Consider the following 26,163-nt stretch of genomic DNA (forward strand, 5'->3'; position numbering starts at 1 on the left):
TGCGCCCAGCCCGCTCCGCGCCGTGCCGTGCCGTGCCGTGCCGCGCCGCGCCGCGCCGTGCCGCACCGAGCGCTGCCCGCCCGCCCCGCTCCCCCGGCCGGCTTGCGTGGAGCTGTGCTGCCCTCCGGCGGCCGCGGCACCACCGGCAGCCCCTGGCCGAGGTCGCCCACCCGGGGACAGTGAGTGACACGGCGGGAGGAGCGGGTGGGCTCGGGGCGGGGAGGGCGGCAGCGCCATGCGGGACACTGGCACTCCTCAGCTCGCTGCTTCGCCGAGGAAGGTGCTTTCGCTGTGTCTTTGCCCGTGGAACTAGGTGATCTCCAAGATCCCTTTCCAACCAAAACCGTTCTGTGATTTTGTCATTCTCGTTTATGTTTTCTTTTTCTTTAAGCTTTCCTTAAACATTTCCTTGCTATTCCGCTCCCCCAGTTCCTAAACGCTTTTTCCTTTTGGTGTTGAGAAGCGGATCTGCAGCATATGGCTTCGCAGAGAAGATGTAGGGAGTCAGAGGAACGGAGACTCAGTTCTGCTTGCCAGGGAGCTGGAGCGAGAGGCCGAAGCACACAGCTCTCACCCACTTGAACCAAAGTTTAGGCCAATATTCCTACATATGTCTTTTGTAAAATTATTTAAAGATCACATATTTTTACAACATCACCTATATAGAGATATAAATAGTTCGTACTAGAAATCAAAGCGCTGTAAAAAATGTGACTTAAACACTCCTAGGCAAGAACATTATCATGAGAAACTACTGGTGCTTCATACTACTTAACTCAGATATTTTTAAGCACTGGGAAAGCTGTTCTGATAGCAACATTCATTCACAACTTCATATTTATTGAAGTCACTAAGGAACAACGAGGAACAACGTATGTCATTGGCTCTGCATTTAAGATCATAAATCATTGCTGTAAAACTCGAACACAGCTAAGCACCAGACACGGAGCCATTGAACCATAGACTGGCTTGGGTCGAAAGGGACCTTTAAAGATTATCTAGTCCGATCCCTGATGAGTCTCAAGGGAATGTTGAAGAGGGGAATTACAAAGAACTGCCCGAGAAAATGCCACTTGATTGATACTAGGAAAATGATTCATTGTTTACGTAGGAAATTCTCCCTGGAGCTACATTTCTGGTTTTGTTAGGTGGGTAAAAATGTAAACAAATTCCTAAGGACCACTTTTCAACTCAGACGGTGCAGACCATGATCTAGGCATACATAGTGCAGCACCTTCTGTGGCAATGAGCTACAAAACTAATATTGATTTCAGTGTAGGGATTAATTTCATAGAGCTTTTATATGGATATAGGAAAAAAAACAACTGCTTGATTGATCCATAGTGTTGCCTGAAAGTCATGCATTACCTCATTAGATCTGATAATTTAATAACTGAGTTTGGAGTGTTGTTTTGAAGTACAGTCACAGCAGTATAATCTGGAATCATACATTATCACGTGTAACATGCGCATGCTGCAAAACGTTACATTCATCGCAAGGAATCCCCAGGAACTGGGACTATACAACGCTCATTTCATCTTTCATGCAGCTCAAAATGCACCTGCAAGTAGTACATTATATATGTGACTTGAACATGTAGTGAGTGTAATGCTCCTATCATTGAAGCTGTGAAACAGTGCATCCATTTTTCAGGAATAGCACCACACACAATCACAAGGAAACCTCGAAGTTGTTGCAGGTCTCCTGGAATTTGTAATACTGATATATAAACTATAGATGTCTAATAATGAGGATAAAAAAAAAGAGAGTCTATGTTGTGGAGATAAAACTCCCACTTCAGCATTCAAGAGATGCGATAGTTTAGGTCAGGTCCACAGGAAGAGAAGTACAGATATAGATCTGGGTATGTAGGGGTGTCTGTATACATATGTAAGCTTATAAACGTGTGGTGCGAGGAGCCTATACACGAGTAAGCCTCCGCCGTGCCGGGTGCCCCTGCCCCACGGTCACACTCCACCTGCACGCCCGGGCGGTGGCAGGGGCTCCGTCTCCCCGAGGACGGTCGGTGTCGACCGGGCTCGCCCGGGACCCTGCCCCGGGGGGCGCTCGGCGGGGGCTGCTCGCGGGAGACAGCTCGGGGAGCCGCCGAAGCTTCCCGGGGCTGCGGCGGGTCCGGGAGCAGCCCCTTGCCGGGAGGTCCCCCCGGGGTGCCCGAGGGCCGGGCGCGCCCCGCACACCTCCCCGCGCTCCCGGCCGCGGGCTCCGCGCGGGGGCGGCGCGGGCGCGGCGCTGCGGCGGGGCCGCGCCTGCCAGCGGCCGGGAGGCAGCGCCGCCGCTCCCGCTCCGCTCCTGCCGCCGCTCCGCAACTTTCGGGCGAACACTGCCCCCTCGCCTTCGTCCCCCCGCCGGCGGCCGGTAAGCGCCGGGCTCCAGCGCCCGGCCGGGCAGGCGGAGGGCGGTGGGGAGCTCCGGCCGCAGACCCCCGGGCGGGCAGCGGCGCGCCCCGCGCAGCGCACATGGCCGCGGGAAACTTCGGCCGGCGGGCGGGGCGGGGGCATCCCGGGGTGCCGTGGGGACCGGGGAAGGAAGACGGGAAGGAGCGGCGGAGCGGGCACGGGCGGGCAGGTGCCACCCTCCGCCGAGCGGAGCGGAGCGGTGCGCGTCTCCCCGGGCGCAGTGCGCGGGCGGCGGCGGCGAGTGAGCGGCGGTCGCCGGACAGGTGCGGGCGGGTCGGGGCTGCGGGAAGGAGCGGCGGCCCCGCGGTGCCCGGTGCGGAGCGAGCAGGACCCGGTGCGGGGTATCGCGGCCCGGGCTGGGGAGCCCCGGAGGGCGGCTTTTGCTTCGGGCGTTTTGCCTTGCGGCGCCGGCGGGGTGGGAGAACAAGTTGCTGAGCGATGTAGCACGGGGGCACAGGGTTCAGGTGGAAAATCCAGGCAATTCCCCTCTGGGTGGGTTTTTGGGGGTTGTTTTGGGGTTTTTGTCGGGTTCGGGGTGGTTTGTTTGCTTTTTGTTCCGTTGGCTTTTGGGGGGTTTTGTTGTGGTTTTGGTTTTTTTGTTTGTTTTTAATAGGGCACAGAGGAAAACGTTAGTGCACAATGCTGAAATTGGTGATCTGGTCGCTGAGGCAGGTATCCAAAACGCAGCAGTCGCTGGAGCAGCTACATTACTGTCGTTCTTCGTGCTAGCGTGAGGTTTATGTGCCTTTGCGAGGAAGGTCACTTTTTACCCTCTTCCCCCCCGCCCCCCCCAACAACCCACCCTCCTTTTGCTAAGCTGTGCATCAGCAGCATGAATTCCAAGAAGCAGTAGGTGTTTCTTGGCATTTCAACTGGGATTTTGGAAAGGGAAGCAGGGTATTTAATGGGAAAAAATTGCGATGGAAGGAAAGGATGCGGAGGCTGCATACAGCCCTGGGTTTGCAGGCATGTGGAAGTTGTTGAAATAGGTAAAGGGTTGAAATTGGCATTTGGAAAATGGTGGCTATTTCTTTAGTTACGTATACCACAGACGAATATAGGGAAAAGCTGGGCCACAAAGATTTTTTCCTGTTTTGCAGTTTGCTGTCAGCAGAAGGTAAAACATGTCCTTGAAGATATGCAATTTTACATAAACAGCTGATGTTTACATAAGCCTAGATAAGTTTGTGAAAAAAGCAGATAGCAAAAGATGCGGTGTTAGCTGAACTCCGTTATCCTGCTCTCTGTCCGTACAATAATTTATTACTTTTTTGTGTTGTTGCAGTGTAAGAACAAAGTGAACAGCTGCACCTTCACCAAAGCAACCACCTGCGTTCCTCTTCTCCTCTGGAATGGACAATGGGATGGTCTCTGACTTTATCATGATCAAAAACTTCTTCCTCTTCTGCGTTTCCATGAGTTTAGCCAGCCACTTCGGGTGAGTTGCCAATTGCATTTGAATTTCTGCTGTGGGTTTTTAAGGAAATGAGAAACCTTGGCTTTGTGTGGTACGGAGCAGCTGAACAAAACAAGAGGGCTTTGCGTTTCATCCTAACGTGCTAGTGTCAGGGGGAAGGGAGTGATTTTCTCTCCTGTTCAAATTTGCTCTCTTTTATCAGTCCTTTATGCCTGCAGCACTGTTGTGGAAAGGCTTGTGGGGCAGGGGGGAGCTCAGAGCAGGCCTACAGCTGCTGTCCTGGGTTTAGCACAGCCATGGGCTGTGGTGCCCTCTGCCCCTGTGTGTGTCATGTGGGAGTCTTGCACCTTCCCTCTCACCTGATGGGTGCAGGTTGTATGCAGTAGTGCAAAAATGCCCCAAAACTGCAGCAGTGGGACTTGATGCATGTTGCTAGCTGCTACAGGCTTTTCTCCTGAGCGACCTAAGATAGTGACTGCTTAGAAGGATGTCTGAGTTTGAAACCTGTAGAATAATTAGAAATTGTGTTCCCCTGAAGCATATAGCAAGGAATCTTGTTTCCTTATTTTTGCTTTGGATGCTTTCCTGAAGGTGATATTCTGAAAAGTGTATCAAAGAGATACTCTGACTATAGCTCTCCGAAAGTGAAAAATAAAGTCAGAAACCATCTATTTATATGTTTTTCCTATAATCAGAGATCTTAAGAACTTTCCAAATTTGAGCTATACAATGGAATCTGGAAAAAGCATTTTGCAAGTGCCTGAGAAACGTAGGTTGATTCTTCTTTGTGGAGGAGAGCAATTATTTATGATTTCACCAGAAAAAAATGAATCCTCCCAACATGCTGATTCACAAGCACACCCATCCATTCCTTGCTATAAGAAGATACAAAATGGAGATGCAAATCAGTTTCTGATTTCAAGCAAACTGATTTGTTCCAGATTGGAACTAGGAGAAAGACCAAACTTTGAGTGATGACTGTCTACGCTGTAAGCAAAGCTTAGCCTGGTATCCAGCATGTGTCCTGTGTAGGTAGGTGGAAGCCTGAGACCTCAAAGGTTTACATGAACAGTTGTAGGACTGCACTCTACAAAGGACGCAAAGAGTTGCATACTCATTTATTCACTTTGGAAAAACCTGATCCTACTTTCACTATGGTCCTAGGCAAAAGCCTCCCAGGACTTTGTGACAGAATTTAAGAGGGCAGAGATAGAGTGGGACTGGCTTTACATTACTTGTCTTTACATTTTTGTAGTTTGACAGAGTATTTCCACATTGAGAAAATCTTGGTGACTGTAACCTTAAGTTCTTCTTGGTTGTTTGTCATCCCTGCAGAAGGCAGCACACTACAATAGTTCAGTGTGACCTGCTTGGTGTGTGGGTTTTTAAACTGTGTTTCTCTTCTAACAGAAGAATAGACAGACAAGGATGCAAAAAAACGCAAAACCAAAGCCAAACAGCCCAAAACCCAGAGGGTTTAATTCCCTTTTGACTCCAAAACAAATACTGAATCAAAGTCCCAGGTAGAAATTGGTGTGACCTGTAACCTGGCAGATAACCAGAACAGGACAGCTAGAAGAAACTAGGACACTTGTTTTCTGCAAGTTGGTAAAAAAGCTTCTGTGCACTAAAATGAGATCACCACATAAATTCCCCCCACCCCCCTCGCCCCCCATCTCTGATCTAGTAATTTTAGTCCAGGCCTGCAGAGATAAGCAGCTCCAATTCACTGCACCATTCACACACTGCCTTAGGGCTGAATTTTGACCCTGCTCAAAAGACAGAGGATGCTCCAGTGCTTCTGCTTCAGAAGCAGAAGCAGTTTCAGAGTGTAATTTGCTAAGTGCTTTGGGACTCACTCTTCAGGACAGAGCGGTACAATTAACATGTAGGCTGCTGTATTAACTGCAGGAATCTAATACTGATAACGCTGTTACTACCAGGTTCTTCTTTATTAGCTTCATCCATGTTTCTACTGCGCTGTTATATTGCAGTGTGTTTTGCAATGTGCTAGATAAAAGTGATTGGTCAAAGGAGCACAAATTAAAAAGCAAAATACTGTAGGACATTACAGATGAAGGCAGATGTTTTTCTACAGTTCTCCATAGTCATTCCATATTTATATTAAATCATAAATACAGTTTTTGCTGACATAGCCAAAGCCACCTTGGGGGATTTTGATGCACAATGCCTGGTAAAATAAACAGAAATTATGTATCTCAATCTACTAGGCTACTTGAGAAATCTCAGCAAAAGATTGTGATTAATGTTTAACATAAATGTGTAATGACTATCGAGAATTATCCACATTAGTAGGCAGTAGAGGAGGACTGTAGACATAATTGGTAGTAGCTATCTAAAGAGAAATCACTGAATTAAAATTCAAAGATACAGATGAACTGAGAAGAGGTTGTGAAGTCTCCTCCCCCCAGCTGTTAGTTTAGCAGTTTTATGAATCTGCTTCTGCAGAAATGGTCCAGCACGAGTCAAAGCTTTTTCAAGCTTTCCTGAATTCAGCCTTGAGTTGTGTAATACAAGTTAAGGTATTTTACCGAGCATTTCAAGGTAGTTCACAACTGTCTCAAAAGTAAACATTAATAATAAAGTTAGAGAATGATTAATAGTTAAATACAACCATGAGGAGTATTTTCAGGTGAGATAAAACACTGCTTCCTTGTGGCCCCTCAGGGTGCCCAGGCAATGGCAGCCCTGCGAGGGTCTGTGCCATGTGTGGCTGCTTGCACACCTATTTCCTTGAGCTGAGGTAGCCCATGGCTGGCTCCAAGCTGGCCAGCCTCACTGTGCCCTGTTACTTTGCAAGTCCCAGGCCATCTGTGGGGTCACACTGGTGATGCACAGTCCTGGTGTGTTTGTGTTTTGGATGTGCAATTTCAGAAATCTGTCTGAGAGCCAAAACCAACAGGGATGGACATTGTTCATGTACCCACAGTACAGTTGCCATCTGCTAATAATATTTATAATAGTAGAAACAGAGAGGACAGAACATCCCAATTATGTGTAGCCAACCCAGCATTGCTCTGTTCACTGTGACGAATTCAGTCTGTAGTTTCACATACTTGTTCTGTAAGCTCACAGCCCTTATCTCTAAGACCATAATCCTGCTATTTAGGCAAAACATACCTCTCCTTCAGGCTGTTATTTCAAGTTAGTCTCTGCAGCCCTAAGCAGTTAGTTCTGCTGTGATATCTCTTTCCAAGTACTTGTGATGCTAGGGAGCTCTTCCTCATATTTTTAAACACTAATTTTGTAAGAATTATCATATCCTTATGCAATCGTGCTTGTCTGTTTATTTTTTTTTATTCTGTCTTTAGTTCTCCATATCTCCAGATAGTTTTCCAGTTAATAAACTTGTCTAATGGGTTCAAAAAGCTAAGTTTATGTCTAGAACTGCTTGCAGGAGGCAGACAGTCATCAGTCAGTCCCACTGCTTAACAGCCGAGTGGCTTCAGCATCTCTGGCCTGCCAGCTGGCCAAAGAGTAGGATTGTTCCTCAGGCAATCCAGCACGTACTTGGTGCAGGAGAAGCCCTGGCAGGCAGTGCCTCCCCATGAAGCTGCAGGTCAGTGACCTGGGGAGCTGAAAGTACTGGGAGGTGTTTAATGACCCTGGAAGGCGTTCAGGACATCGAAAGGGATATTAAGGTGCCAGGGGATGAGGACTGCAAGATGTCACCCCATGAAAACCAGGCTTTCACTGCACTGCTCACAAATTGCTGCTTTCCAGAAGGTAGTAAGATACTGCTCTTGCTAAATAAAAGAACTAATTTTATTTTTAAATTTAAAGATAGTATTAAAGTTTTACCTTTTTAGTTAGTCCTCTGTTCTAATCCGAAGTGAAAGAATGAGTCTTCAGTTCACAAATCCATAAAATCAACATTTTTAGATCTCAAGAATCCATACGGAAGGGCTGGTGAGAAGCTAACTTAAAAAAGTAAATCTATTTCCCTTGGTGTCTGGCCAGCTGGCTTTATCCAAAAGTTTTCAAGTACATTCTCCACTATCTTTTCCACAAACTGTTAATTTGTTGGAAGTTCAGATATGATTGCAATCCTATTAAAGCAATTTATTGGAAACACTACTCTGCAGAGAGAGAAAAATATATCGTTCAATAGCAGTTGAAAGATATTTTCAACTTCAGGTAATTTTTCCAGAATTTCTTACTTTTTTTTTAATAAGTTTTGGGAAAATCATTAAATATATTTTCCTCTTAATACAACTAATCTATGGGTAGTACCTGCCGTGATTTTGGCTAGATGGCAAAAAAGACAATGATGTTTAAAGTGGTAAATTATGAACTCATTGGAAGAGGTAACTGAGCATCTTTAGAGAGTTATTACATTTTACTGTGATGGGCCCCTTCTGTGGATTCTGATTTTTTCAGTTACCCTGAAATTGCAATATTAAATAAATGTGATGAGAAGTATTCCTGGTTGGTTTAGTTTATGTTCAGTAATGAGCTTTAAATGCAATTATCTCTGAGTTTTCTTAGCATTTCCCTAGGATTTTTTTCTAGGTTTATTTTTATCCATAACTGAAAATTTCTGCTATAAAAACATTTTTCACTGCAGAGAGGCAATAATGTGCTTATCTACTAATATGTTGATAAAGCCTAATCCTTAGCTATGTGAAAATAATTAGTTTAGGGTATGGAGCACCTGTTTTCCCTCTATTAATTGAGCTATGTAATACCTATGCACGTAACTTTGCAAGTACAGTTTACATGTCTTGTGCCATGACAACGTCAGCCCTTAACACCAAAACATACACTTCACCATTGATTTCAACAGAAATGAAATGCTAACTTTCTGTTAAGAAAGAAAAGTAACACTTACATAAGACCAAACAGCAATCTATCCACAAATGCAACTTCACATAATACTGACGTTTCACTGAATCTCAGAATCATTTGCCTTTTTTTGGGGGGGTGAAGTGATCTGCCAAATCTAAATTGGACTGCAGTTTTGCAGAAGTGCAGACCTTTTACTAGTCTTCACCATAGTTGTTTATCCACCTTTTTACTCTATTAATTAGCTTTAATTGTGGAGAAATAAAAGTATTTCAGTATATGGGGCGTATGTGCTATTCCTGTGAAAGGTGTACATAGCTGAGATAGAGGGAAGCAGCATCAATTACTCTTGTTAGATTCAGAGGAGCAGTTATGAGAACTAAGTATACTTTGTCCCATCCCCACAAAAATAATTCAATGGAAATCCTCCCTCAGAGTTCAATTGGCTTTGAATTCAGCCATAAGCACTAAAAATAACAAGCTTTTTCAAGAGCAGAGACACTAGTGAAGCTTTGTGTCCTGTGCCCCCAGCACTGCATCTTCGCAATAATCCCAGCTCCACATTTGATATCCCTTGTTCCTATCTCCTATTGCAATACCTACATTTTACCTCTGCTGTCCTTTTCTCCCAAGATCTTTCATAATGACCCTGCAAGTCTCCTCCATATCTCTTAATTATCAGAGAGGAGGGGGGCTGGTCTTGCTGAGGCTGTTTCTGAGCTACATGCATACTGAGTGGCCCAGTCAGCGAGCCAGAGGGAATAGATGACTGCTAACCTCACATTTTTACTTAATGAGGCACTAATTTAGATTGCTCTCCCCTTGTCTAGTCACAGCTTCTCATGAAACTTGTAGGAATGAAATGAAGTTTGATCTCTCTGCTTCTTTGTCAGATGCAGTGGAAAATGAAAATGGGTTCCTACGTTGATATGGTGTAGCAGGCAGACAGCATGATGCATATCTCTTTCTTATGAAAAAAAAAGGAAGATAAAATAGATAAGAAAAGTTGAAAATAGTATTCTAGGTGTACTGGATTTTCATGCTTTATTCTAGGATTTTATCAAAGCATTAGTTGTGGTTGCTGCATGTACAAAAAGTCTGTAAGTTCTGTCTCAAGTTTGCATTTGTCAGGCTGCTACTTGTGAATATTCACTTTTAAATGGTGAATCCCTTCAATTACAATTTAGAAAAAAGTATTCAGATTTTGTTCTTGAATGGTCCAGCCTGCAAAGATGTCTAATGTTTCTGTAATCAGTTTGCATCTGCTGGATTAACTGTCTTTTGTTATAGTCAAACGTCCGTGATCTTGTCTGCCTCAGTTGCTCGCTAGAGGTTGTGGTCACAGCATAGAAAACAGAATTCATTTGGTCTTTTCACCACGGAGAGATGAAAAATAAGCAAGATTTGTGGCTATGCCTCCACCTGCAGCAAAGGGGAGAGCCTTGGTGGCCTTGAACTCTTCAGTGTGGAGCTTGCTGAGGGTTGCAGCAGTGCCAACTGCACTGAGGCAATAAGAAACCTCCTCAGTGAGGCATTTGCATGGGCTTTGGTGTTTCAGGGAATCAAACCTGTGCTTCCACCACCCAGCCTTACTCCCGTGTCCTGAGAGGCTTTGCAATCCTTTCCTTTTGCAGCAGAAGCATACAAACTGTGAAGGGAACAAGCGCAGGACTGGGAGTCCCCCTGTCATGAGGGCATGCATGGCTGAGACCAGCTTGGTCTGAGCTAGGTCTGGTGTTTCTAAAACTTCCAGATGCATTACAGGGGTGTCAGTGAGATCTCATTAGTGGAAACCTTATGCAGGTAAAACCAGGTTGAGGTCCCTTTTTCTTTGTGTGAACCCTATTCTGTTAGGTAAGGCAAACACATATGTTACAAGCATTCTGCAAGGAAAGCTGTTCAGAGAGATACTGTGAGGTTCTCTATTTATTTGCTGATTTATTTCCCTGGGGACTGGTAGTAAATAAACACAGATTCTTTTTATTTTTTTTTTTTAATCTCTGGGTGACTGTCTCCCATCGAGCTCAGGTTGCTGAGTGTCAGCTATTCCTGCCTGCTGGCAGGGTGCATGAGGCAGGCATGAGGCAGTTCCTAGTGGGGCAATGTGCCCTGCCACAGCTGGAGCATTTGCTGGCAATTTCAGCAGAGGCTGGATCTTGAATAAGCACCAAGTGTGAGCAAACTTGCTGTCTTAAGAGGTGCTCATTGCTTGCAGCAGGTGAAGCATGCTTATGGATAATCTCCCATGTCTATTCTTTAGGCAAGCAAAGGCATTAATAAGCAGGGGATTCTCCTAAGCATCTTAAATGAAAATCAAACAGATTTAAAAATGCAAGTTGTTAGTTGTGCTGTGAACAGCTTCCTAGGTCTGAGCCATGGATAAAATGATGAAATAAAAGAGTTCAGAAAAAAACAAATCTGGCCCAAAAGATATGGAAAGAGGCCCACTACACATTGCTGTTATTTGCATACTACAAGGGAGAACTAATTTATGCAAAAGAGAGAGGAGGAGTGAAGAACTGTGTTTTCTGTACAGCAGTATGTTTTTCAGATACCCCAGTGATACCCCAGCGGGATTTTTGAATGTAGTGGGAGTTTGTTATCCTCAAATGAGGTTAGAGTTCATCCTTTGTTCTGGCAATAAATTACAGAAACTTAAAAATTAGAAGCTGTTTGACATTTAAAGATTGAACAGCACCTTCAGGCAGACTTGAAGGTGCATCCAGGCAAACCTATACTGCTCATGCAGCTCCCCTGCCAGGTGATGTAGTTCCCAAAGAATGGAGAGCTAACCTGGGGAAAACCACTAAGAGCTTTTGCTGGCGCTGTGAGCTGACCTTTCCCCCTGCAGCAGATGGAACCATGCCAGCACTGGGGAGGTGGTGGGGCTGATGTGGGACGGGGTAGCCCAGGGGACAGGGATCTACCTGTGCATTACGGACAAAGATCAAAGGGCTCTGGTGTCCCCTGGTCTGGCACCCTAGGCTTTTACCTCCGTGGCATGGGTCCTTCTTTAGGTCCTCCTCCAGAGAGAGCTATTTACGAGTTTATAGTAATGATGAAATAAATGTCCGCAGCTCCCTGTGCTATTCAGGAGCAGCAGGAGAGGATAGAGGCTTGGAGGCTCCATCACAAAGTTCCTTTGAGACTGAAACCCCTTGAAACCAACATGACTTTTGACATGTTTCCTTTTGTTTGCAAAAAATAGCTTTTCCCAAACGCCAACGCCATCAGTAAAAGAGGACGCCAATGATAACATCACAATATTCACCAGGATCCTGGACGGTCTGCTGGACGGCTACGACAACAGACTGCGCCCAGGGCTGGGAGGTAGGATAGCGCATTGGCTCGGACGGTCCCTTGCTAGATGGGACTGTTGTCTTCATGATGCCCTCTCAAGTGGGTACCTGCTCTTGACCTTAACAAGGAACTTGGGTTTGATTAACTAAACTAAGTCTGGAAAGTAGATTTTGTCTCCTAGCAAATGGGGCACAAGGAAGAGATTACTGGAAGTTGTGTTCTTTCAGTCACTGGGGTCATCTGAGGTTGGGTTAGGAGAGCATCTGTGATACATCTTTTTCTGTAATGGGATACAGTTTGGGTTTTTTTTCTGGTACTTCCTAAGGTGAACGAGGCATTATGCTAGCAGGTTGCTGCTAGGTTGCCTTACTGGTCAGCCTGTATAAAATTATGTTGGCAATGCATATCTATTTTAAAAACAGATCCCCAAAGCATCCATATTTAGACAAGTACAGCAAATCTGTATTGATATGTCTTTTTGATAACCTCTACAGCAGCTATTTTAAAACCATAGCATGTGAATAGTGGTTGCCATCCTAACCTTGTTGAGCCCTCCTTCAGCTCTCTTTCCCCCAGATTTCTCTCATTTTCTACCCATGTGTAAACCATCTGTTATGTTTCTTCCTGGCCCTTTTTTAATCTGGCTACCCCCACCCCTTCCTCTTGTGAGACCAACACATTGCTTTCATCCCTTTCTCTCCTTCTCCTCTCACTTTACACAGAGATGCTTGAAAATAGGGCTCGATGCTTTTATCTTATATAACGAACTTCTGAAATTTCTGCCCTTAAATTAAATTAGACCTGGATTTGAAAAGATGCCAGAAGGACTTAGAGACCTGAGGGTAGAAATAATTTCACCTAACTTCGGACATCTCTGATAAATGTCTGAAATCAGGCAGATTACCCAAGCCAGCAGAGGGGAGTAGGTCCTTCCAAGATACACATCTCATCCTGTGGTAGGTATTGAGTAAGTGCTGGCAATGTGCACTGACAGCACAGAAAGCTGATCACATCCTGGGGTGCATCAAAAGAAGGGTGGCCGGCAGTTTGAGGGAGGAGATTCTTGCCCTCTGCTTTTGTGAGTACTGTGTGCAGCTCTGGAACCCCAGCATAAGAAGAACATGAACCTCTGCAAGTCCAGAGGAGGCTACCAAGATGATGAGAGGGCTGGAGCACCTCTTCTCTGAAGACACAATGGGAGAGTTAGGTTTCTTCAGCCTTCAGGAGAAGAGAGAGCTCTGGGGAGACCTTATAGAGACCTTCTATTGCCTTCAGATGCTTAGAGGAAAGATGGGGAGGGACCCTTTTTTAGGTAGTGCAGTGATAGGATGAGGGGTAATGGTTTTTAACTGGAAAAGGGTAGATTTAGATTAGGTATTAGGAGGAAATTCTTTACCTTGAGGGTGGTGAGGCCTCACCAATATGTGTATTGCTGTACTAGCCCCAAAACTGGAACAGGTTTCCCAGAGAAGCTGTGGATACTGCATCCCTGGAAGTGGTCCAGACCAGGCTGGATGGGTCTTAGAGCAGCCTGGTCTAGTTGAAGGTGTCCCTGCCCATGGCAGTGGGTTGCAGTGAGATGAACTTTAAGGTGCCTTCCAACCCAAACCATTCTGTGTTTCTATGATCATGACCTGTCAGTCAGAGGAAATGTATCTGTGAAGGGCTGGTTTCTTTCTGATTATAAGAGCAGAGCCTGGACTCCCAAAGGTCAACAACTGCATTTGATCCAGGATGAAATGTCTCCTCAAGCATGCTCTTAATTTCAAGCTTTTGGGGATTTTTGTGTGATTCAGGAATTAATAGAGAAATACATCACAAACATGGATTTGCATTTTAAAGCAATTACTAATGCCGAGCCTGTATTTATTACAGAGAGAATAACTCAGGTGAAAACAGACATCTATGTTACCAGTTTTGGTCCTGTGTCAGACACAGAAATGGTAAGTTAGCATGTGGCTGCCAACTCGGTTGTATTTACTTTGCTTAAGTCATTTTTGGAACCATTGTTTCTGTTCAGATCCTGCAATACCTTGAGTGTTTCTTTGTGCCAGGAATACACCATTGATGTTTTTTTCCGACAAAGCTGGAAAGATGAAAGGCTGCGATTCAAAGGACCTATGCAACGCCTGCCTCTTAACAACCTGCTCGCCAGCAAGATTTGGACCCCGGACACTTTTTTTCACAATGGCAAGAAGTCTATTGCTCACAACATGACAACCCCAAACAAACTTCTGCGCCTGGAGGATGACGGCACTCTGCTGTATACCATGAGGTAATAGCCAGGATTGATTTCTTCTGATGCTGATTCCCAGATAACTCCACAATTACTTGTGGGGACCTTTGTCCACTCCTAGTAGAGCCAAGCAACCAATCTTCCACACATATTTATGTGAATATCAAGAAAAATGGAAAACATAATTGCTGCCTACAAGTACCAATTAATTTGTAGCTTCTGAATACTGCTAGTGCTTAAATATTTCTTTTGATTAAATGGAAAGCATATTCTCAACAGATTTGATGATTCAGTTCAGCTGTTTTATGATGATCTGTTCTCTCCTACTGTTTGTATTTGCAGCTGTAGTGCAGACTTCAGGAGAACAGTGTCCAAGACCAGAAACTGAGACTTTGTTCTGGGGCAGTACATCTTGAACCTTTGGAGCTTTTGTTATATTTTTTTTTTTATTAATTTGACTTATAGTGCTAAAAGACAAATGATCATAGGGATATATGACATAAGCTAGCAGCACAGTGAAGCTGCTTTAGCAAGTATTATCCTGCAAACACAGCTGGGACATTACATTACAGAGAAACAAATGGGTGTCTCAGATCTTCAGAGTTGTATTCCTCATCTTATTCAAGTATACTGCCAAGCATCATCATTACATAACCTACAGAGAAGATATGGTATTGATTTTAGGTGTCTGAAATTCTTGTCAGGACAAATCCCATGTCAGTGTATGGCAATTTGCTCATTAAAGGTAATTAGCCTGTAGTAATTAAGACTACTGTCTGTTCTCAACAGGGTTTTCTCCAAAACCATAGTCATATGGACAACTTGAAAAAGAGATAAAAGGAAAAACCTACCGAGCAACAAAGTGTTGTTCTGAGCTTTCCATATACAGACCCAGAGTGGTGCTCGAGACCCAGCAAGGTGCTCAGGAGCCTTAAGTTGGTTGCTGAGATGACTGGGTTCTCAGCAGGCAACCCCCAGCGCCAGGAAGATGAGCTCTGGCCGGTGCTGTGTCTTGCTGTTGGGGCCACATGGTCCTGCATACTGGGAGGGCGAGTCCCAAGCTTATCACAGGCCCAGTGGTTAAGACTTGTAGAGACTCAATGGGGTCATGCTTCTGTACACAGACACCTGGGGCTTCCTAGGTTTTATTTCAGGTGTTGTAGAAATGTTTTATTTTTTTTGGCCCTAGTCCTAAATCTCTTCTTCTGGGAGGAAAAGGAGATACAAGGTATCTGTACGTACGTCCTTACAGATTTAGACCATCCTAATTGTAACTGCATTAGCACTAAAAAAACTTAGACATGACAGAAGTCATGTTTAAAAGAAGAAAAAAAATCCTAATTTTCTCTTCCTCTATGTGTATTGGTGTACTAGCCCCAAATTAGCGATCACCGCAATAATAAACCAAAAAAACAGTGAGGATACCCAGACACACTTAAAATTACACATAGATATCAGAGAAACTTCACAAAAAAGTTAGTAATGCCAGCCTTAAAACCAGTGTTACTGCTGCCTGGACTACGTCGGTACCACTCTAGAGATTGCTGCAGTGGCAATTCCCAATTATCGATGTAAATTACTTGTGTAAGTGAAGTCCAGATCAGACTCACATTCATCCTGGAGCAAAACATTTGTGTGGCAGATTGCACAATTTCTGTGCAAGCACTGTTTTTTGCAGTGTTAAGGAAAAGCAGTTAAGCCCTGATTCATGAGGTGAGGAGCAACACAACAGCTCACAGAGTGAGACCTAGGCAAGCTCATCACTGAATCTCAGTTTCTCTGTCGAGGTGCCTCTCTGGTGAAAATGGCACAGTATTGTCAGGTGCCACAGGTACCCCATTGAGGAAAAGCTCAGCATATGCAGCTGGAGAAAAATATGGATTTGACACAGACTTTCTCATTGTCCGACTCAGCCCCTTTTCCGCGATTTTTTGGGATTGATGACTTTGTAGACTACAGAAAGAAACAGAATGTTTTTGTAACCTAAAAAACCATGCAACATAATTTTTTTGTTAGAATATTGTCTGTGGAAATAAAATTTCTACTAACTGCTCCATATGTGATAAGAAATAGATTGGAAAGCTTTTAAAATAGCTTGCTTTCCACTATTGCAAGTAATAACTTTAAAGTGTCTATGCTATTCTGCTTAAACATGAGTCAGGAGCCTGCTTTTGTAACATGCATGGAGCTGTGCTTCTTTAGAACCAGCAGCTTTTCATGAAGGGCATTTCAGCAGCATGAGCCATGCTGTGCCTCAGGGTGTTTTGAGGATCCCATCCCAACCTGTTCAGAGACTGTGACAAGCAGCCGGCCCTTTCAGCTGCCTTGGAGTGTCCTGACAAAGGTAACAGCTAGCAGAGTTACCTAGGATGGCTTTCCTTGAGAAGATAGACAGCACTGGGCTGTTTTGGGGGAGAGCTGCTTGTGTCAGTGGCAGTGTGTTGTGAAGGTACTGGGTCTCAACTGAGGCTTGAGCCTTAATTCCTGTAGCTCCCATCAGGCTTACTCAGTTCTCAGGATCTGGGGATGTGTAGACAACCCTCTGTTAGCTCTGCACTCTCCTCGTTTCCAAGGAGGAATTGCGAGCTTCCCAGACTGTACGTAGGAGTATTCTGTGTGGGGAGGATTGGACCCTCTGTCATTGACAGAGATGCCTGAATTGCTTTTGCAACCTCGCATCTGGCTGCCTGAATGAAGGGGAGGAAAGCAGCCGAGCCGATGCTGACCTTCCATCCCATTTCACTTCCAAATATACCAAGTATGAGCAGCTGAGCAAACTTCCAGCTTTAGCACTTGTCAGGACATACGTTTTCATGACACACGTGTTTGCCTATAAAGAAAAATGTACTCTTCGCATATTGCATTTGATGGTATGTTGTCTAGGTCAGAAGTTGATGGGGTGTGTGTTGCTAGGGAAATCTGATAAATGGGCTTCTGTGTATGTGCAGCATTAAAGCCCTTCTGCGTGAAAATAGGAACACAATATGTCCTCTAGACAGATTTCATTGGCAGCAGTGTTCTCTGTGGGGAACGACTTAATAATTCTGGTTGTCTTTCACTTGGGAGGACCTATTAGTTTTATTTCGCTAATGTGATTTACAAATGATGCGCTGCTGAATGGAATGCTGCAAATTCTGTTTCTGCCCCTAGAGGGGAGTATTGTCTGTAGCTTCACTTTTAAATTTTTTTAATTTTTTTTTTTTTTTTAGTAAGAGCACTACTATAAAAAGCACTAGAAAATATACTTCGTATTTCACTAATGGGTATAGAAAATAGCTTTGTGAATGGAGGAAAAAATTAGATTATTTCATTTAAAAAACTTAAAATATATTTAGTTTATCTGAGAAATAAATATTGTAAAAAGTATAAAATTCGTTTATTCCATGAAGCTATTCTGAAAAATTGGAACAGTGATTTAAGCAACATTTTCAGGCTAAGAAGAGAACCATCATGTTTCAGTGATCTGCATTTTTTTTGCTCAGTGGGAATTGGCTGTAAAGACAGAAGCTTTGATAAACTTTGCTGTAGAATGCCAGAAAAAAATGTTGTGAAGAAGCCAAAAATTGTATGAAGTAGAGCACACTCATAGAGCTAAACTTTTGGACCATGAATTAACTTTCCAGCAGTAGCTTTTAGGCATTTTAAAATGGTTTTCTGTCAGCTTGTAGATAGTGAAAAATCTTTCTTGTGCTGTCATGAGGGCTAGGCTTCTCAGAGCCCCCATTCTCATAGTCAATTTGAAAGGACCCCAAACCCCTTTTTTACCACTGGGGCTTCCACACATCTGACATAATCTGGGATTCTAAATAGGGTATAGTCATATATCTGAGGAGTGCACAGATTTTTCCCATGTTATGGTGACTGAAGGCTGCCAGAGAACCTCGGAGAGTTTACAGTAAAATCTGTCCCAATAATTTGCATATGAACAATTTACCAGCTGGAGAATGCAGACATTTTTCAGTATGGTGTTAAAAAGCTCCAAAATTTTTAGTACAGCCCTGAAATACTGTTATTTTTACTGCTCCAGAAAGAGTTTTACAATCCAGCAATGTGTAGGGTGAGTATCCACTTGATGGCAGCATAACCACACTGCTTGCTCTGCTGTAGTGCACACACAGGCTTACCTAGGCTGAAAATACTGATTCTTGCATTAGCACTCAGCGTTAAAATTGTATGTGCAAGTGAACACATATCCTGGGTGCATGCTAGCATGAAGTCTGTCCTTCCATGCAGGACTTGGATTAGCAACCTAACCATTTTATGCTGTACAGCTATTGATCATAAAACCAGTTGACCAGAAGATACAGCTTTCAAGATTTCCAATGGGAAAGCCAGATTTTGTTTGTTTGTTTCTTTCTTCTGTAAGGGCAAATCATTCCATGAAAAATGTGTGGGTTCTCAAGCTCTGACTTTGCCAGAAGGCAGCTTTTCCCAGATGTAGGTTTGCAAGAGTGCCCCTGAGTGACAAGTGACCAGCAAATCTATGATTTAAAATGAATCCTTAGTTTTCCATCAGCCAGATGTCTAGATGGGAACATTTCTGTTCAATTTGAATGAATTTTTTCTTATTTCATAGGAAAGATTTCATGTATACGTCCATTTATTTTTACAGAAAGGGATCTGTCAATGCTTTTTAGGCATTTTATAAATATTACAAAACTAATTAGAAGGTATGAAGACATACAAATATGCATTTCCTTTCCCTGTGTTAGACTTGATGCATTTTCTTTCATATTCAAGCTACAAACTGCCTGAAGCTGGGAGAAAAAAAAAGTAATTTCTTTACATTGGGCTGGAATCTTGCAGAGTGATGAAAAGCTGCCGTGGTGGCAAGGACTCTCAGCTGCTTTTCATCAATTCAGATTTTGACAGAGCAAGAGAAGATAGGGATATGTGAAGTGAAGGGCCCTTCCCTGAGGATAGCCACAGGATTCTTGTTTAAACACCAAGTCTCTCGGTTCCCATCACTCTGTTTTGGTTGCACATTGTCCTGTTTCTCAAAAGGTGTCCTTCAGGAACCAAGATTTGTTGTTTTGAAAAATCCAGGGCTGGAATTACCCACAGGGAGAGAAAGGCATCAGAGGAGACTGCGGTGTAATACATTCAAAATGGGCAATTATGACCTGTCCAAATATAGTCCCTATGTAGAGTGTGTAACAATGGCCTATTCTGCTGGCAATAAAAGTGGGCAGAGCCCCGCAGAGATCTCCACCTCAGAGATGGGAATTCACACAGCAAGGATAGCATTGATTAAAAGACAAAACCCAAACCAGAACCAGCCTGTCCTTGGATGAGGGGGATGTTTCTTGGACTTTGAGGGGCTACAAAAGGTACAACTTTAGTTCCAGTTCTGCACCGAACTCAGAGCCAGACCTGGCTTTCCTTTGGGGTTAGCTGGTACAATTTCTGCCAGATTCCTTTGTGTTCCCCTAGCTTTACAGGCATGAACCAGCAGGGCTGACCTGATATGCTGGGTATGCATGGATGGGCTGACTGAACAGAAACTGGAGGGAAGCAGTGCCCTGACAGGTGCCCCCCAAGTACCCAGGGAAAGCCCAGCTGCTTTGGGGGCTCTGTCCAATCTGCTTCTGAAGCTGAGGGCTTTGAAAGTACCTGGTAAATACTAAAGAATTGTTATGGCTCTGCTATCTTTTTTTTTATCAAGGGAGGATAACGATACAGTGGACTCCTTGGTCATTTCACTTGGACTGAAATTAAAATCTTCATCTGCGTAATCAGAAATACCGTTCTGTGAAGTACATTACATTTGTGCTGAAACATCTGACTGCCAATGAGTAATCTAAAATACACTGTGGTAGAATGCACCAGGCAGGATGGGTGGGGTTCACCTAATTCTATTCATCTGTAATGCTGGTGACTGCAGCTGAGCCTCTTGGCTCAGATTTTCTCCCAGTGCAGGAGAGAGAATTTCTTACAGAGTTAGAAGTCTGCATTATTTCAGATGTCTACTTTAGTAGTGAAGTGAAAAGATGCCTATTTCTCTCCACTCACACTTTAGGATTTGGTTGGGGTTTTTTTTTTGTTTTTTCTTCACAGTTGCCAAAAAAGGAGTATAGTGTAACTGGTATCTTTGTTTAGTCACGAGTCCCATCTTAGTTATTTCCTTTGGTGTTTTCCAGCACCATACTCAGGCAGCCTGAAAATGTGCAGTGTGCCAGCAACCTAAAGCTATGGGATATTCTGGCCAGCAGCTGGCCCTGCAGCTGTCTTGTGGAGGACTCTCCATGGAACATAAAGCCCAAGGTTGTGCAAGTGTAGCCACATCTGAACACACATAAATGGGGTTCAGTCCTCTGCTTTTGTCTAGGTGGGTATAGGAGGAAATATAGTGCACCTTAGGAGGAGCTCAGGAAACAAATGTCACTAGGAGATTCAGCCCTTCCTTCTCTGAGGTTGAACTATAACGTAGAAGTGATTATGCTGTAGCAGATGCTAGCACTGGTGGTGGTATAAATAACAAACAGATGGTAAATTGAGGCCTGTTTAATGACTATTTGTGGTGTTAAACAGCTGAAGAATCATAGGGCTCATTCCCTGGAGCCGTGAACACCCACAGTCTGACCCTTTACCTGGCCCTTCATGGCTGTGTTGATCAAGAGCATGTAGCATATCAGAAGCAAGACAAAAAACCCCAGATAATAATGTCTTGCTTGGATGGCTAAACAACCTCATTCATGTACTGATAAGGTACATAAACATAGGGATGCACACATTTCCCTGTGAAAGACCCTCTCATCCCAATTGCTTATGCCTCCCTCTTTTGCAGAGGTGTGGGGAGCATTAGTGTTACACAAAAGGCAGGAGCTTATGATAAGTGACCTTGGAGGTGGACCTGAGATGGGTAAGAGGAAGATGGGTTTAAATGCAGGTGGTTGTTTTTGAGCTCTAGGTCTGAACTGGGGAAAATAACCAAAGATTTCAGCTGTGTACTTTGGTTTGCCAGATCATAATCCTTCCTACCTATCCTGCCATGTCGGCGCACCCCAGTCTAGATGTAAGAGAGCCCAAATGGGCTAGTACTGCCCATCTGGTGTCTGCTCCTCCTCTTCCTCCTCCTTCTCCCACCCTTACTTTCTAAATCCAGCTAATTTTTCTCAGTAGAAAATACCTCATGTCATTTTTGCCTGACAATAGAAATATAAAGGGTGTATGAACTGGGAGAAAGCGATAGGATGTCTGTGCAGTGAGGTAGCCTTCATCCACGGGGGAACACATGCCATACTGACAGGCAGAAATGGAAAAACACAAGTTCTTTTGGTCAGTGAGAAAACCTGCACTGATCAAATCACCTAGCAGATGATACCAAAATTGGAGGATGACTGCACTGTGTCCATCACAGTGCTTAGCCTTCATCACAGAGGGTGCTTTCTGTGCTCTCTTCTTTCTCCTGTACTTGGGTTTTCTTCCACTGGAAGCAAAGATTGGATGTACAGTTGACTGGCACCAGGTATTGCAGTTGCTGCCAGTTACTGGGACTGGCCTCTCTTGAGAGCCAAAAAGAAGCTCATAGTTCAGTCTTACACAGCACTTCAAGAACAAATTGTCCTTACTGCGGTACAGTACTTAGCTCTTTGTTGAACATGCTATCAAAAAGCCATGCAGTTGAGGAGATCATAGTCAAAACCTGCAGACTCAGGGAATATGTAGCATGGCATAATAAATTGTGGGCTGGTTGAGATGTTTCCCATTTCACCTGCATCAACAACTGCATCAACTTCTCAGCATTGCTAGCACTAGCTAAATTTTTTTTGTTTCAATTCAATAATTCACTAAAAAAGGAAGCTACTGCAGAGGAGAAGTTTGGAAGCCTTCCTCATGGGGTGCCAAAAACAGAATTCACCATGGGTAAGGGATCATCAGGAAGAGAAAGCTTGGAGAGGTTTTTAAGTGAAACTATCAAGTGGAGTGGTGTGATATTATGGTAGAGCATTCAGAGCTGCATAGCCATATTGATCTTGATAAAGTTTCTTTAGGAAAATAAAGTTTGTAGGAAGAGCACCTAAAGAAAGAATTGTCTGTCAAAAAGGCTGGGGTTTTTACTGCGCCAGTTAGTCTGGCAAAAACCAGCTTCTTCCAGCAAGTTCTACCTTGCTTATGGACTTCCGTAGATAACTTGCATGGCAAGGTTAGATAAGTATAAACTCAGTGCTTCATCCATTGGTTTTATGCACTTTAAGGAAGTACTGTAGAATGAAAGGCATTACGTCTACTATAAAAGTCTGCTTTGCAATTATTTCTGTAATGTCCCAAATCCGTATCATATAATAGGTGTGTCCTGTTGGTTATTTCTTCACCTTTTTCTGTTTTTCCTCTGTCTAGAGGCTGAACATCTCCCCTGCCCCTGACTAGGAGTAGGCTCTGGGTATGTCAAGGAACTCCACATGCAAGGAGGTCGTTCCTACAGTGGCACAGCTTTTGAGATCAATTCTGTCCACCTCAGATCATCTCAGGATAACTTAGTCTTCAGCACAGTTAATCTAGGCAATTAAAGTCTTGTTTTCGCACTTCAGCAGAAGCTATGCTGAGAGTTTTGTTTGCTTAAAATGAGTTTTGCTGTCAAGTACACCATGCATCTGAATTATGTATTCACAGCTCCCAAAAGCATCAATAACTGGAGCTCTTAGTCTTCCATAGTGTCTTCCTTGTTGCATTTTAAAGAACATTTCGGTGTCACGTAAAGATAGCACATCTCAGCATCATAGGAAAGTTGGGACATGCTCATGGTAGAGTGATTGATAGAGTGATTATGAAGGAAAAATGAGCTGAGACAGAAATTTCTGCAGACCACATCACTCTAGTCTTAGCTTTACTTTCTGTTCTCTGTTTACTTTATATGGTGTATTTCAAGGAAAGGAGTGTTTATAAGTAGGAAGCAGTGGTGAACTGCCTCCACATCCCACGTGGACATGCAGATCAAGGCCCTGAATCTGTATTTTGGCCTCTTTTCCAACACAGTGATGGAAATTCATGAGCAAAGCAGTGTTTGAGTTACTGAGAAGAATCACTTCTCTTCCCCTGGGCCAGGCTGCAGACAATCACCCAGCCAGGGTCAGGTTTCAGGGTGACTCCTACAGACATTCATACCATGAATGAACATCAGTCCACAGCTCCATGTGGTGTTCTGTAACCCACTACCATCAGCAGGGTTTGTTGGGACTGTATGGAAGGTGCTTCAGAACCAAGACAGATCTTCATATATACATATATATATATGTGTGTGTGTCTGCTTATATTGGCACATATTACATTTTACACAGGGAGACATCAGTTCCCTGGACTATGCACGTACTGTGCTGGGGCCTGAAACAAGTCTTGCTTTAAAACCCTTTGAAAGAAATAAAAGTTTGGTTATTGAAGTGTTCCCAACACATCACAGTGGGAGAACAGCTGAATAGTTGTGTCATCAGTCAAGGTCAAATGAGTAATTTTACAAACCTAACCATGTGTTGACAGTTTGAAATAAAACAACCCAAACAATCAACTGTGTTGTTCTCCTGTCCCCGTGTGTCAGTGTGCATACTGGAGATACCACAAGGGCTCAAATTGTTCTGCCAAGGTCCTGCTGGAGCAGGTAGCTGGGGAAGCTGCTCCAGGAGTTGCCTCCTGAAAAGGGTCTGACCCAACCCTGAAGTCTCCCTTCTCAGGGAGCCAACAAACCCACTGGAGTGGGATATAGCCTGGCTAAAGGCTGGATCCACATAAGTCTTTGTTGGGGAGATAGGTTGAGGTAGGTTTAAGATGAGTTTCAAGCAAATATTTTGCCTTTTATTAAGAAAAATGGTCTCATGCTAGGAAAAGCACTTGGGCTTACCTGACCCCCATGGGAGGTACTGGTTCCCAGCGCAGGTGGGGTCAAAGTACAGCATTTAAATGCTCCCATTAAACAGGGGTAAGGGTAGTGCATAGAAATAAACAACTAATAAGATGGAGCTGGCTTGGAGATTAGGACAAATATGCAGAGAGGCTTTGTATCTCTCTGGCCATAGTGCCTTAGCACCAACAAAAGTTTCCCTGTGTCCTCTTCATCAGTAACTCTTACTATTCAACATTTATCTTGAATTAAGTCTCTGAAAAGCCACTGGTGACTCTGTCTTTCTGCTCCCCTCTTACTCTAGAGCTCTCTGTTTTAATTTGTTTTCATATTAAAGTTAGTAGCTGATAAGAAAAAGCAAGTTTTGCAGCTGTCTGTGGGCTCCCTGGGCAGGTGACTGCCCTCACCTCCTGCCTGGCAGCTGCAGATAATACGTCAGAAAGTGTTTTCTGCACTTACAGGGTAGGAGAAAGATGCTCAGTCCCCCCCAACTCTTTTCCCACAAGTAGGAGCAGATGCTCCTTGCACTGAGGAGATCACAGGAACATCTTGGGGGTTCCTGCCCTGAAACAGGGTCTTGCAGGACAGGGTGCCTTCTGCCTCAGGGACTTCTGCTGAAGGTTTCTCACCTCACCTTGAAGCACACTTACTGCAAATGTCTGCCTCCATAGTATCTGAATTTATTTCCTTGCCACATCCTTGACTTTAACACCGCCTTCTTTTCCTTCTTGCTAAAAGGAACAATCTCTTGAAAACATTGTCATGCTTAATTCCCCAGTGAAAATGGTTGAAGGTGACTTTTCTGAAGTGAACAAGTTTTGCTGCTTGAATTGTGCTTTTCTTAGATGGATGTTCGCTTATGTGTCTTGAAACAGAACATCAGTAATCACTTTACATTCTTAAAGGCTATACATAATGAAGCTTTGATAAAGCTTTCATGTACAATTTTAGGTGATAGATTAAATAATTTGCAGACCTGACTTTTTTTTTTTCAGATAGTTAGGATACACAATAGCATTTTGTCGGTTGATTAACACTTGGATAGCAGTGTTAGTATTTGGAGCATTATGAAAACAAATTTTTGTCATTAATAAATTGGCAACTATAATCAGGATTTGTTACATTTTTTAGGTGAATAGTGGCCCGATTCAAGTCAGGAAGAATTTTACCATTATCTTTAATAAAATCACAGTTTCATCCTCCCATTGCAAAGGACCTTTAACAGCTGCTTATAATCTTGTCATAGACACTCTTTGAGTGAAGCTAATCCCACAGGGCTTTTGTTAAGACAGAATGATGGTGGAGGAGGGACGCTTTTAAATGCTTCTGCTGGAAAGAACTGCCTTTTGAGCAATGTGTGTGCTGTGACAGAAAAATCCTGGTTTGGGAACTGTCTCTATCTCAGATAACTGTGCTGGACTGGGCATAGCAAGGTCATTGTGGAGTCACCATATTAAAAGGATTAGGCAAAGACTGTTTCATGTATGTATGCGCAGGCCTCCTTTCTCTTCTCTGAAGTAACTGCAAACTGGGAGTTGGAGTTATTTTGTTGTAATCACCGAATATGCTGAGTTGGAAGGGACCCACAAGGATCATCAAGTCCAGCTCTAAGTCCCTGCACGGGACAATCCCCAAGAGTCACACCCTGTGCTTGAGGGCATTGTCCAAATGCTTCTTGAACTCTGTCAGGCTGATGCTGTAACCACTTCCCTGGGGAGCCTGTTCCAGTGCCCAAAAAGGGTGGAGAACCTTTTTCCAATATACAACCTGAACCTCCTCTGACACAACTTCTGGCCATTCCTTCAGGTCCTGTCACTGGTCACCACAGAGAAGAGATCAGTGCCTGCCCCTCCTCCTCATGAGGAAGTTGTAGGCTGCAATGAGGTCTCCCCTCAGCCGCTCCTCATACAACTTCAAGGGCCCTCAAGGCCCTTCACCATCTCCACAGCCCTCCTTTGGATGCTCTCTAGTAGTTTAATGTCTTTCTTAAATTGTGGCACCCAAAGCTGCACACAATATTCAAGGTGAGGCTGCCCCAGGTCAGAGCAGAGCAGGACAATTCCCTCCCTTGCCCGGCTGGCCATGCTGTGCCTGATGCCCCCTAGGACAGGGCTGGCCCTGCTGGCTGCCAGGGCACTGCTGGATCATGTTCAA

At 44.0% G+C, this 26,163-nt stretch overlaps 1 protein-coding gene across 9 annotated transcripts in view; it reads left to right on the forward strand.

Annotated features, from left to right (window-relative positions):
• The first annotated feature begins 2,263 nt into the window (after nucleotides 1-2,263).
• Nucleotides 2,264-26,163, forward strand: part of GABRA5 (gamma-aminobutyric acid type A receptor subunit alpha5) — a 55,313-nt gene continuing 31,413 nt past the window's right edge. The window contains exons 1-6 of one of the 9 annotated variants that reach the window (XM_085055596.1): nucleotides 2,264-2,377; nucleotides 3,032-3,090; nucleotides 3,704-3,856; nucleotides 11,850-11,971; nucleotides 13,817-13,884; nucleotides 13,996-14,216. In XM_085055596.1, the coding sequence (XP_084911722.1) occupies nucleotides 3,771-3,856; nucleotides 11,850-11,971; nucleotides 13,817-13,884; nucleotides 13,996-14,216 (497 nt within the window). In that variant the 5' untranslated portion in view covers nucleotides 2,264-2,377; nucleotides 3,032-3,090; nucleotides 3,704-3,770. The other 8 variants (XM_085055579.1, XM_085055615.1, XM_085055606.1 and 5 more) reach the window with 8 other exon arrangements.

The sequence above is a fragment of the Lichenostomus cassidix genome, chromosome 1, assembly GCF_008360975.1.
Source record: "Lichenostomus cassidix isolate B80296 chromosome 1, HeHo_3.0, whole genome shotgun sequence".
NCBI classification, from domain to species: domain Eukaryota; kingdom Metazoa; phylum Chordata; class Aves; order Passeriformes; family Meliphagidae; genus Lichenostomus; species Lichenostomus cassidix.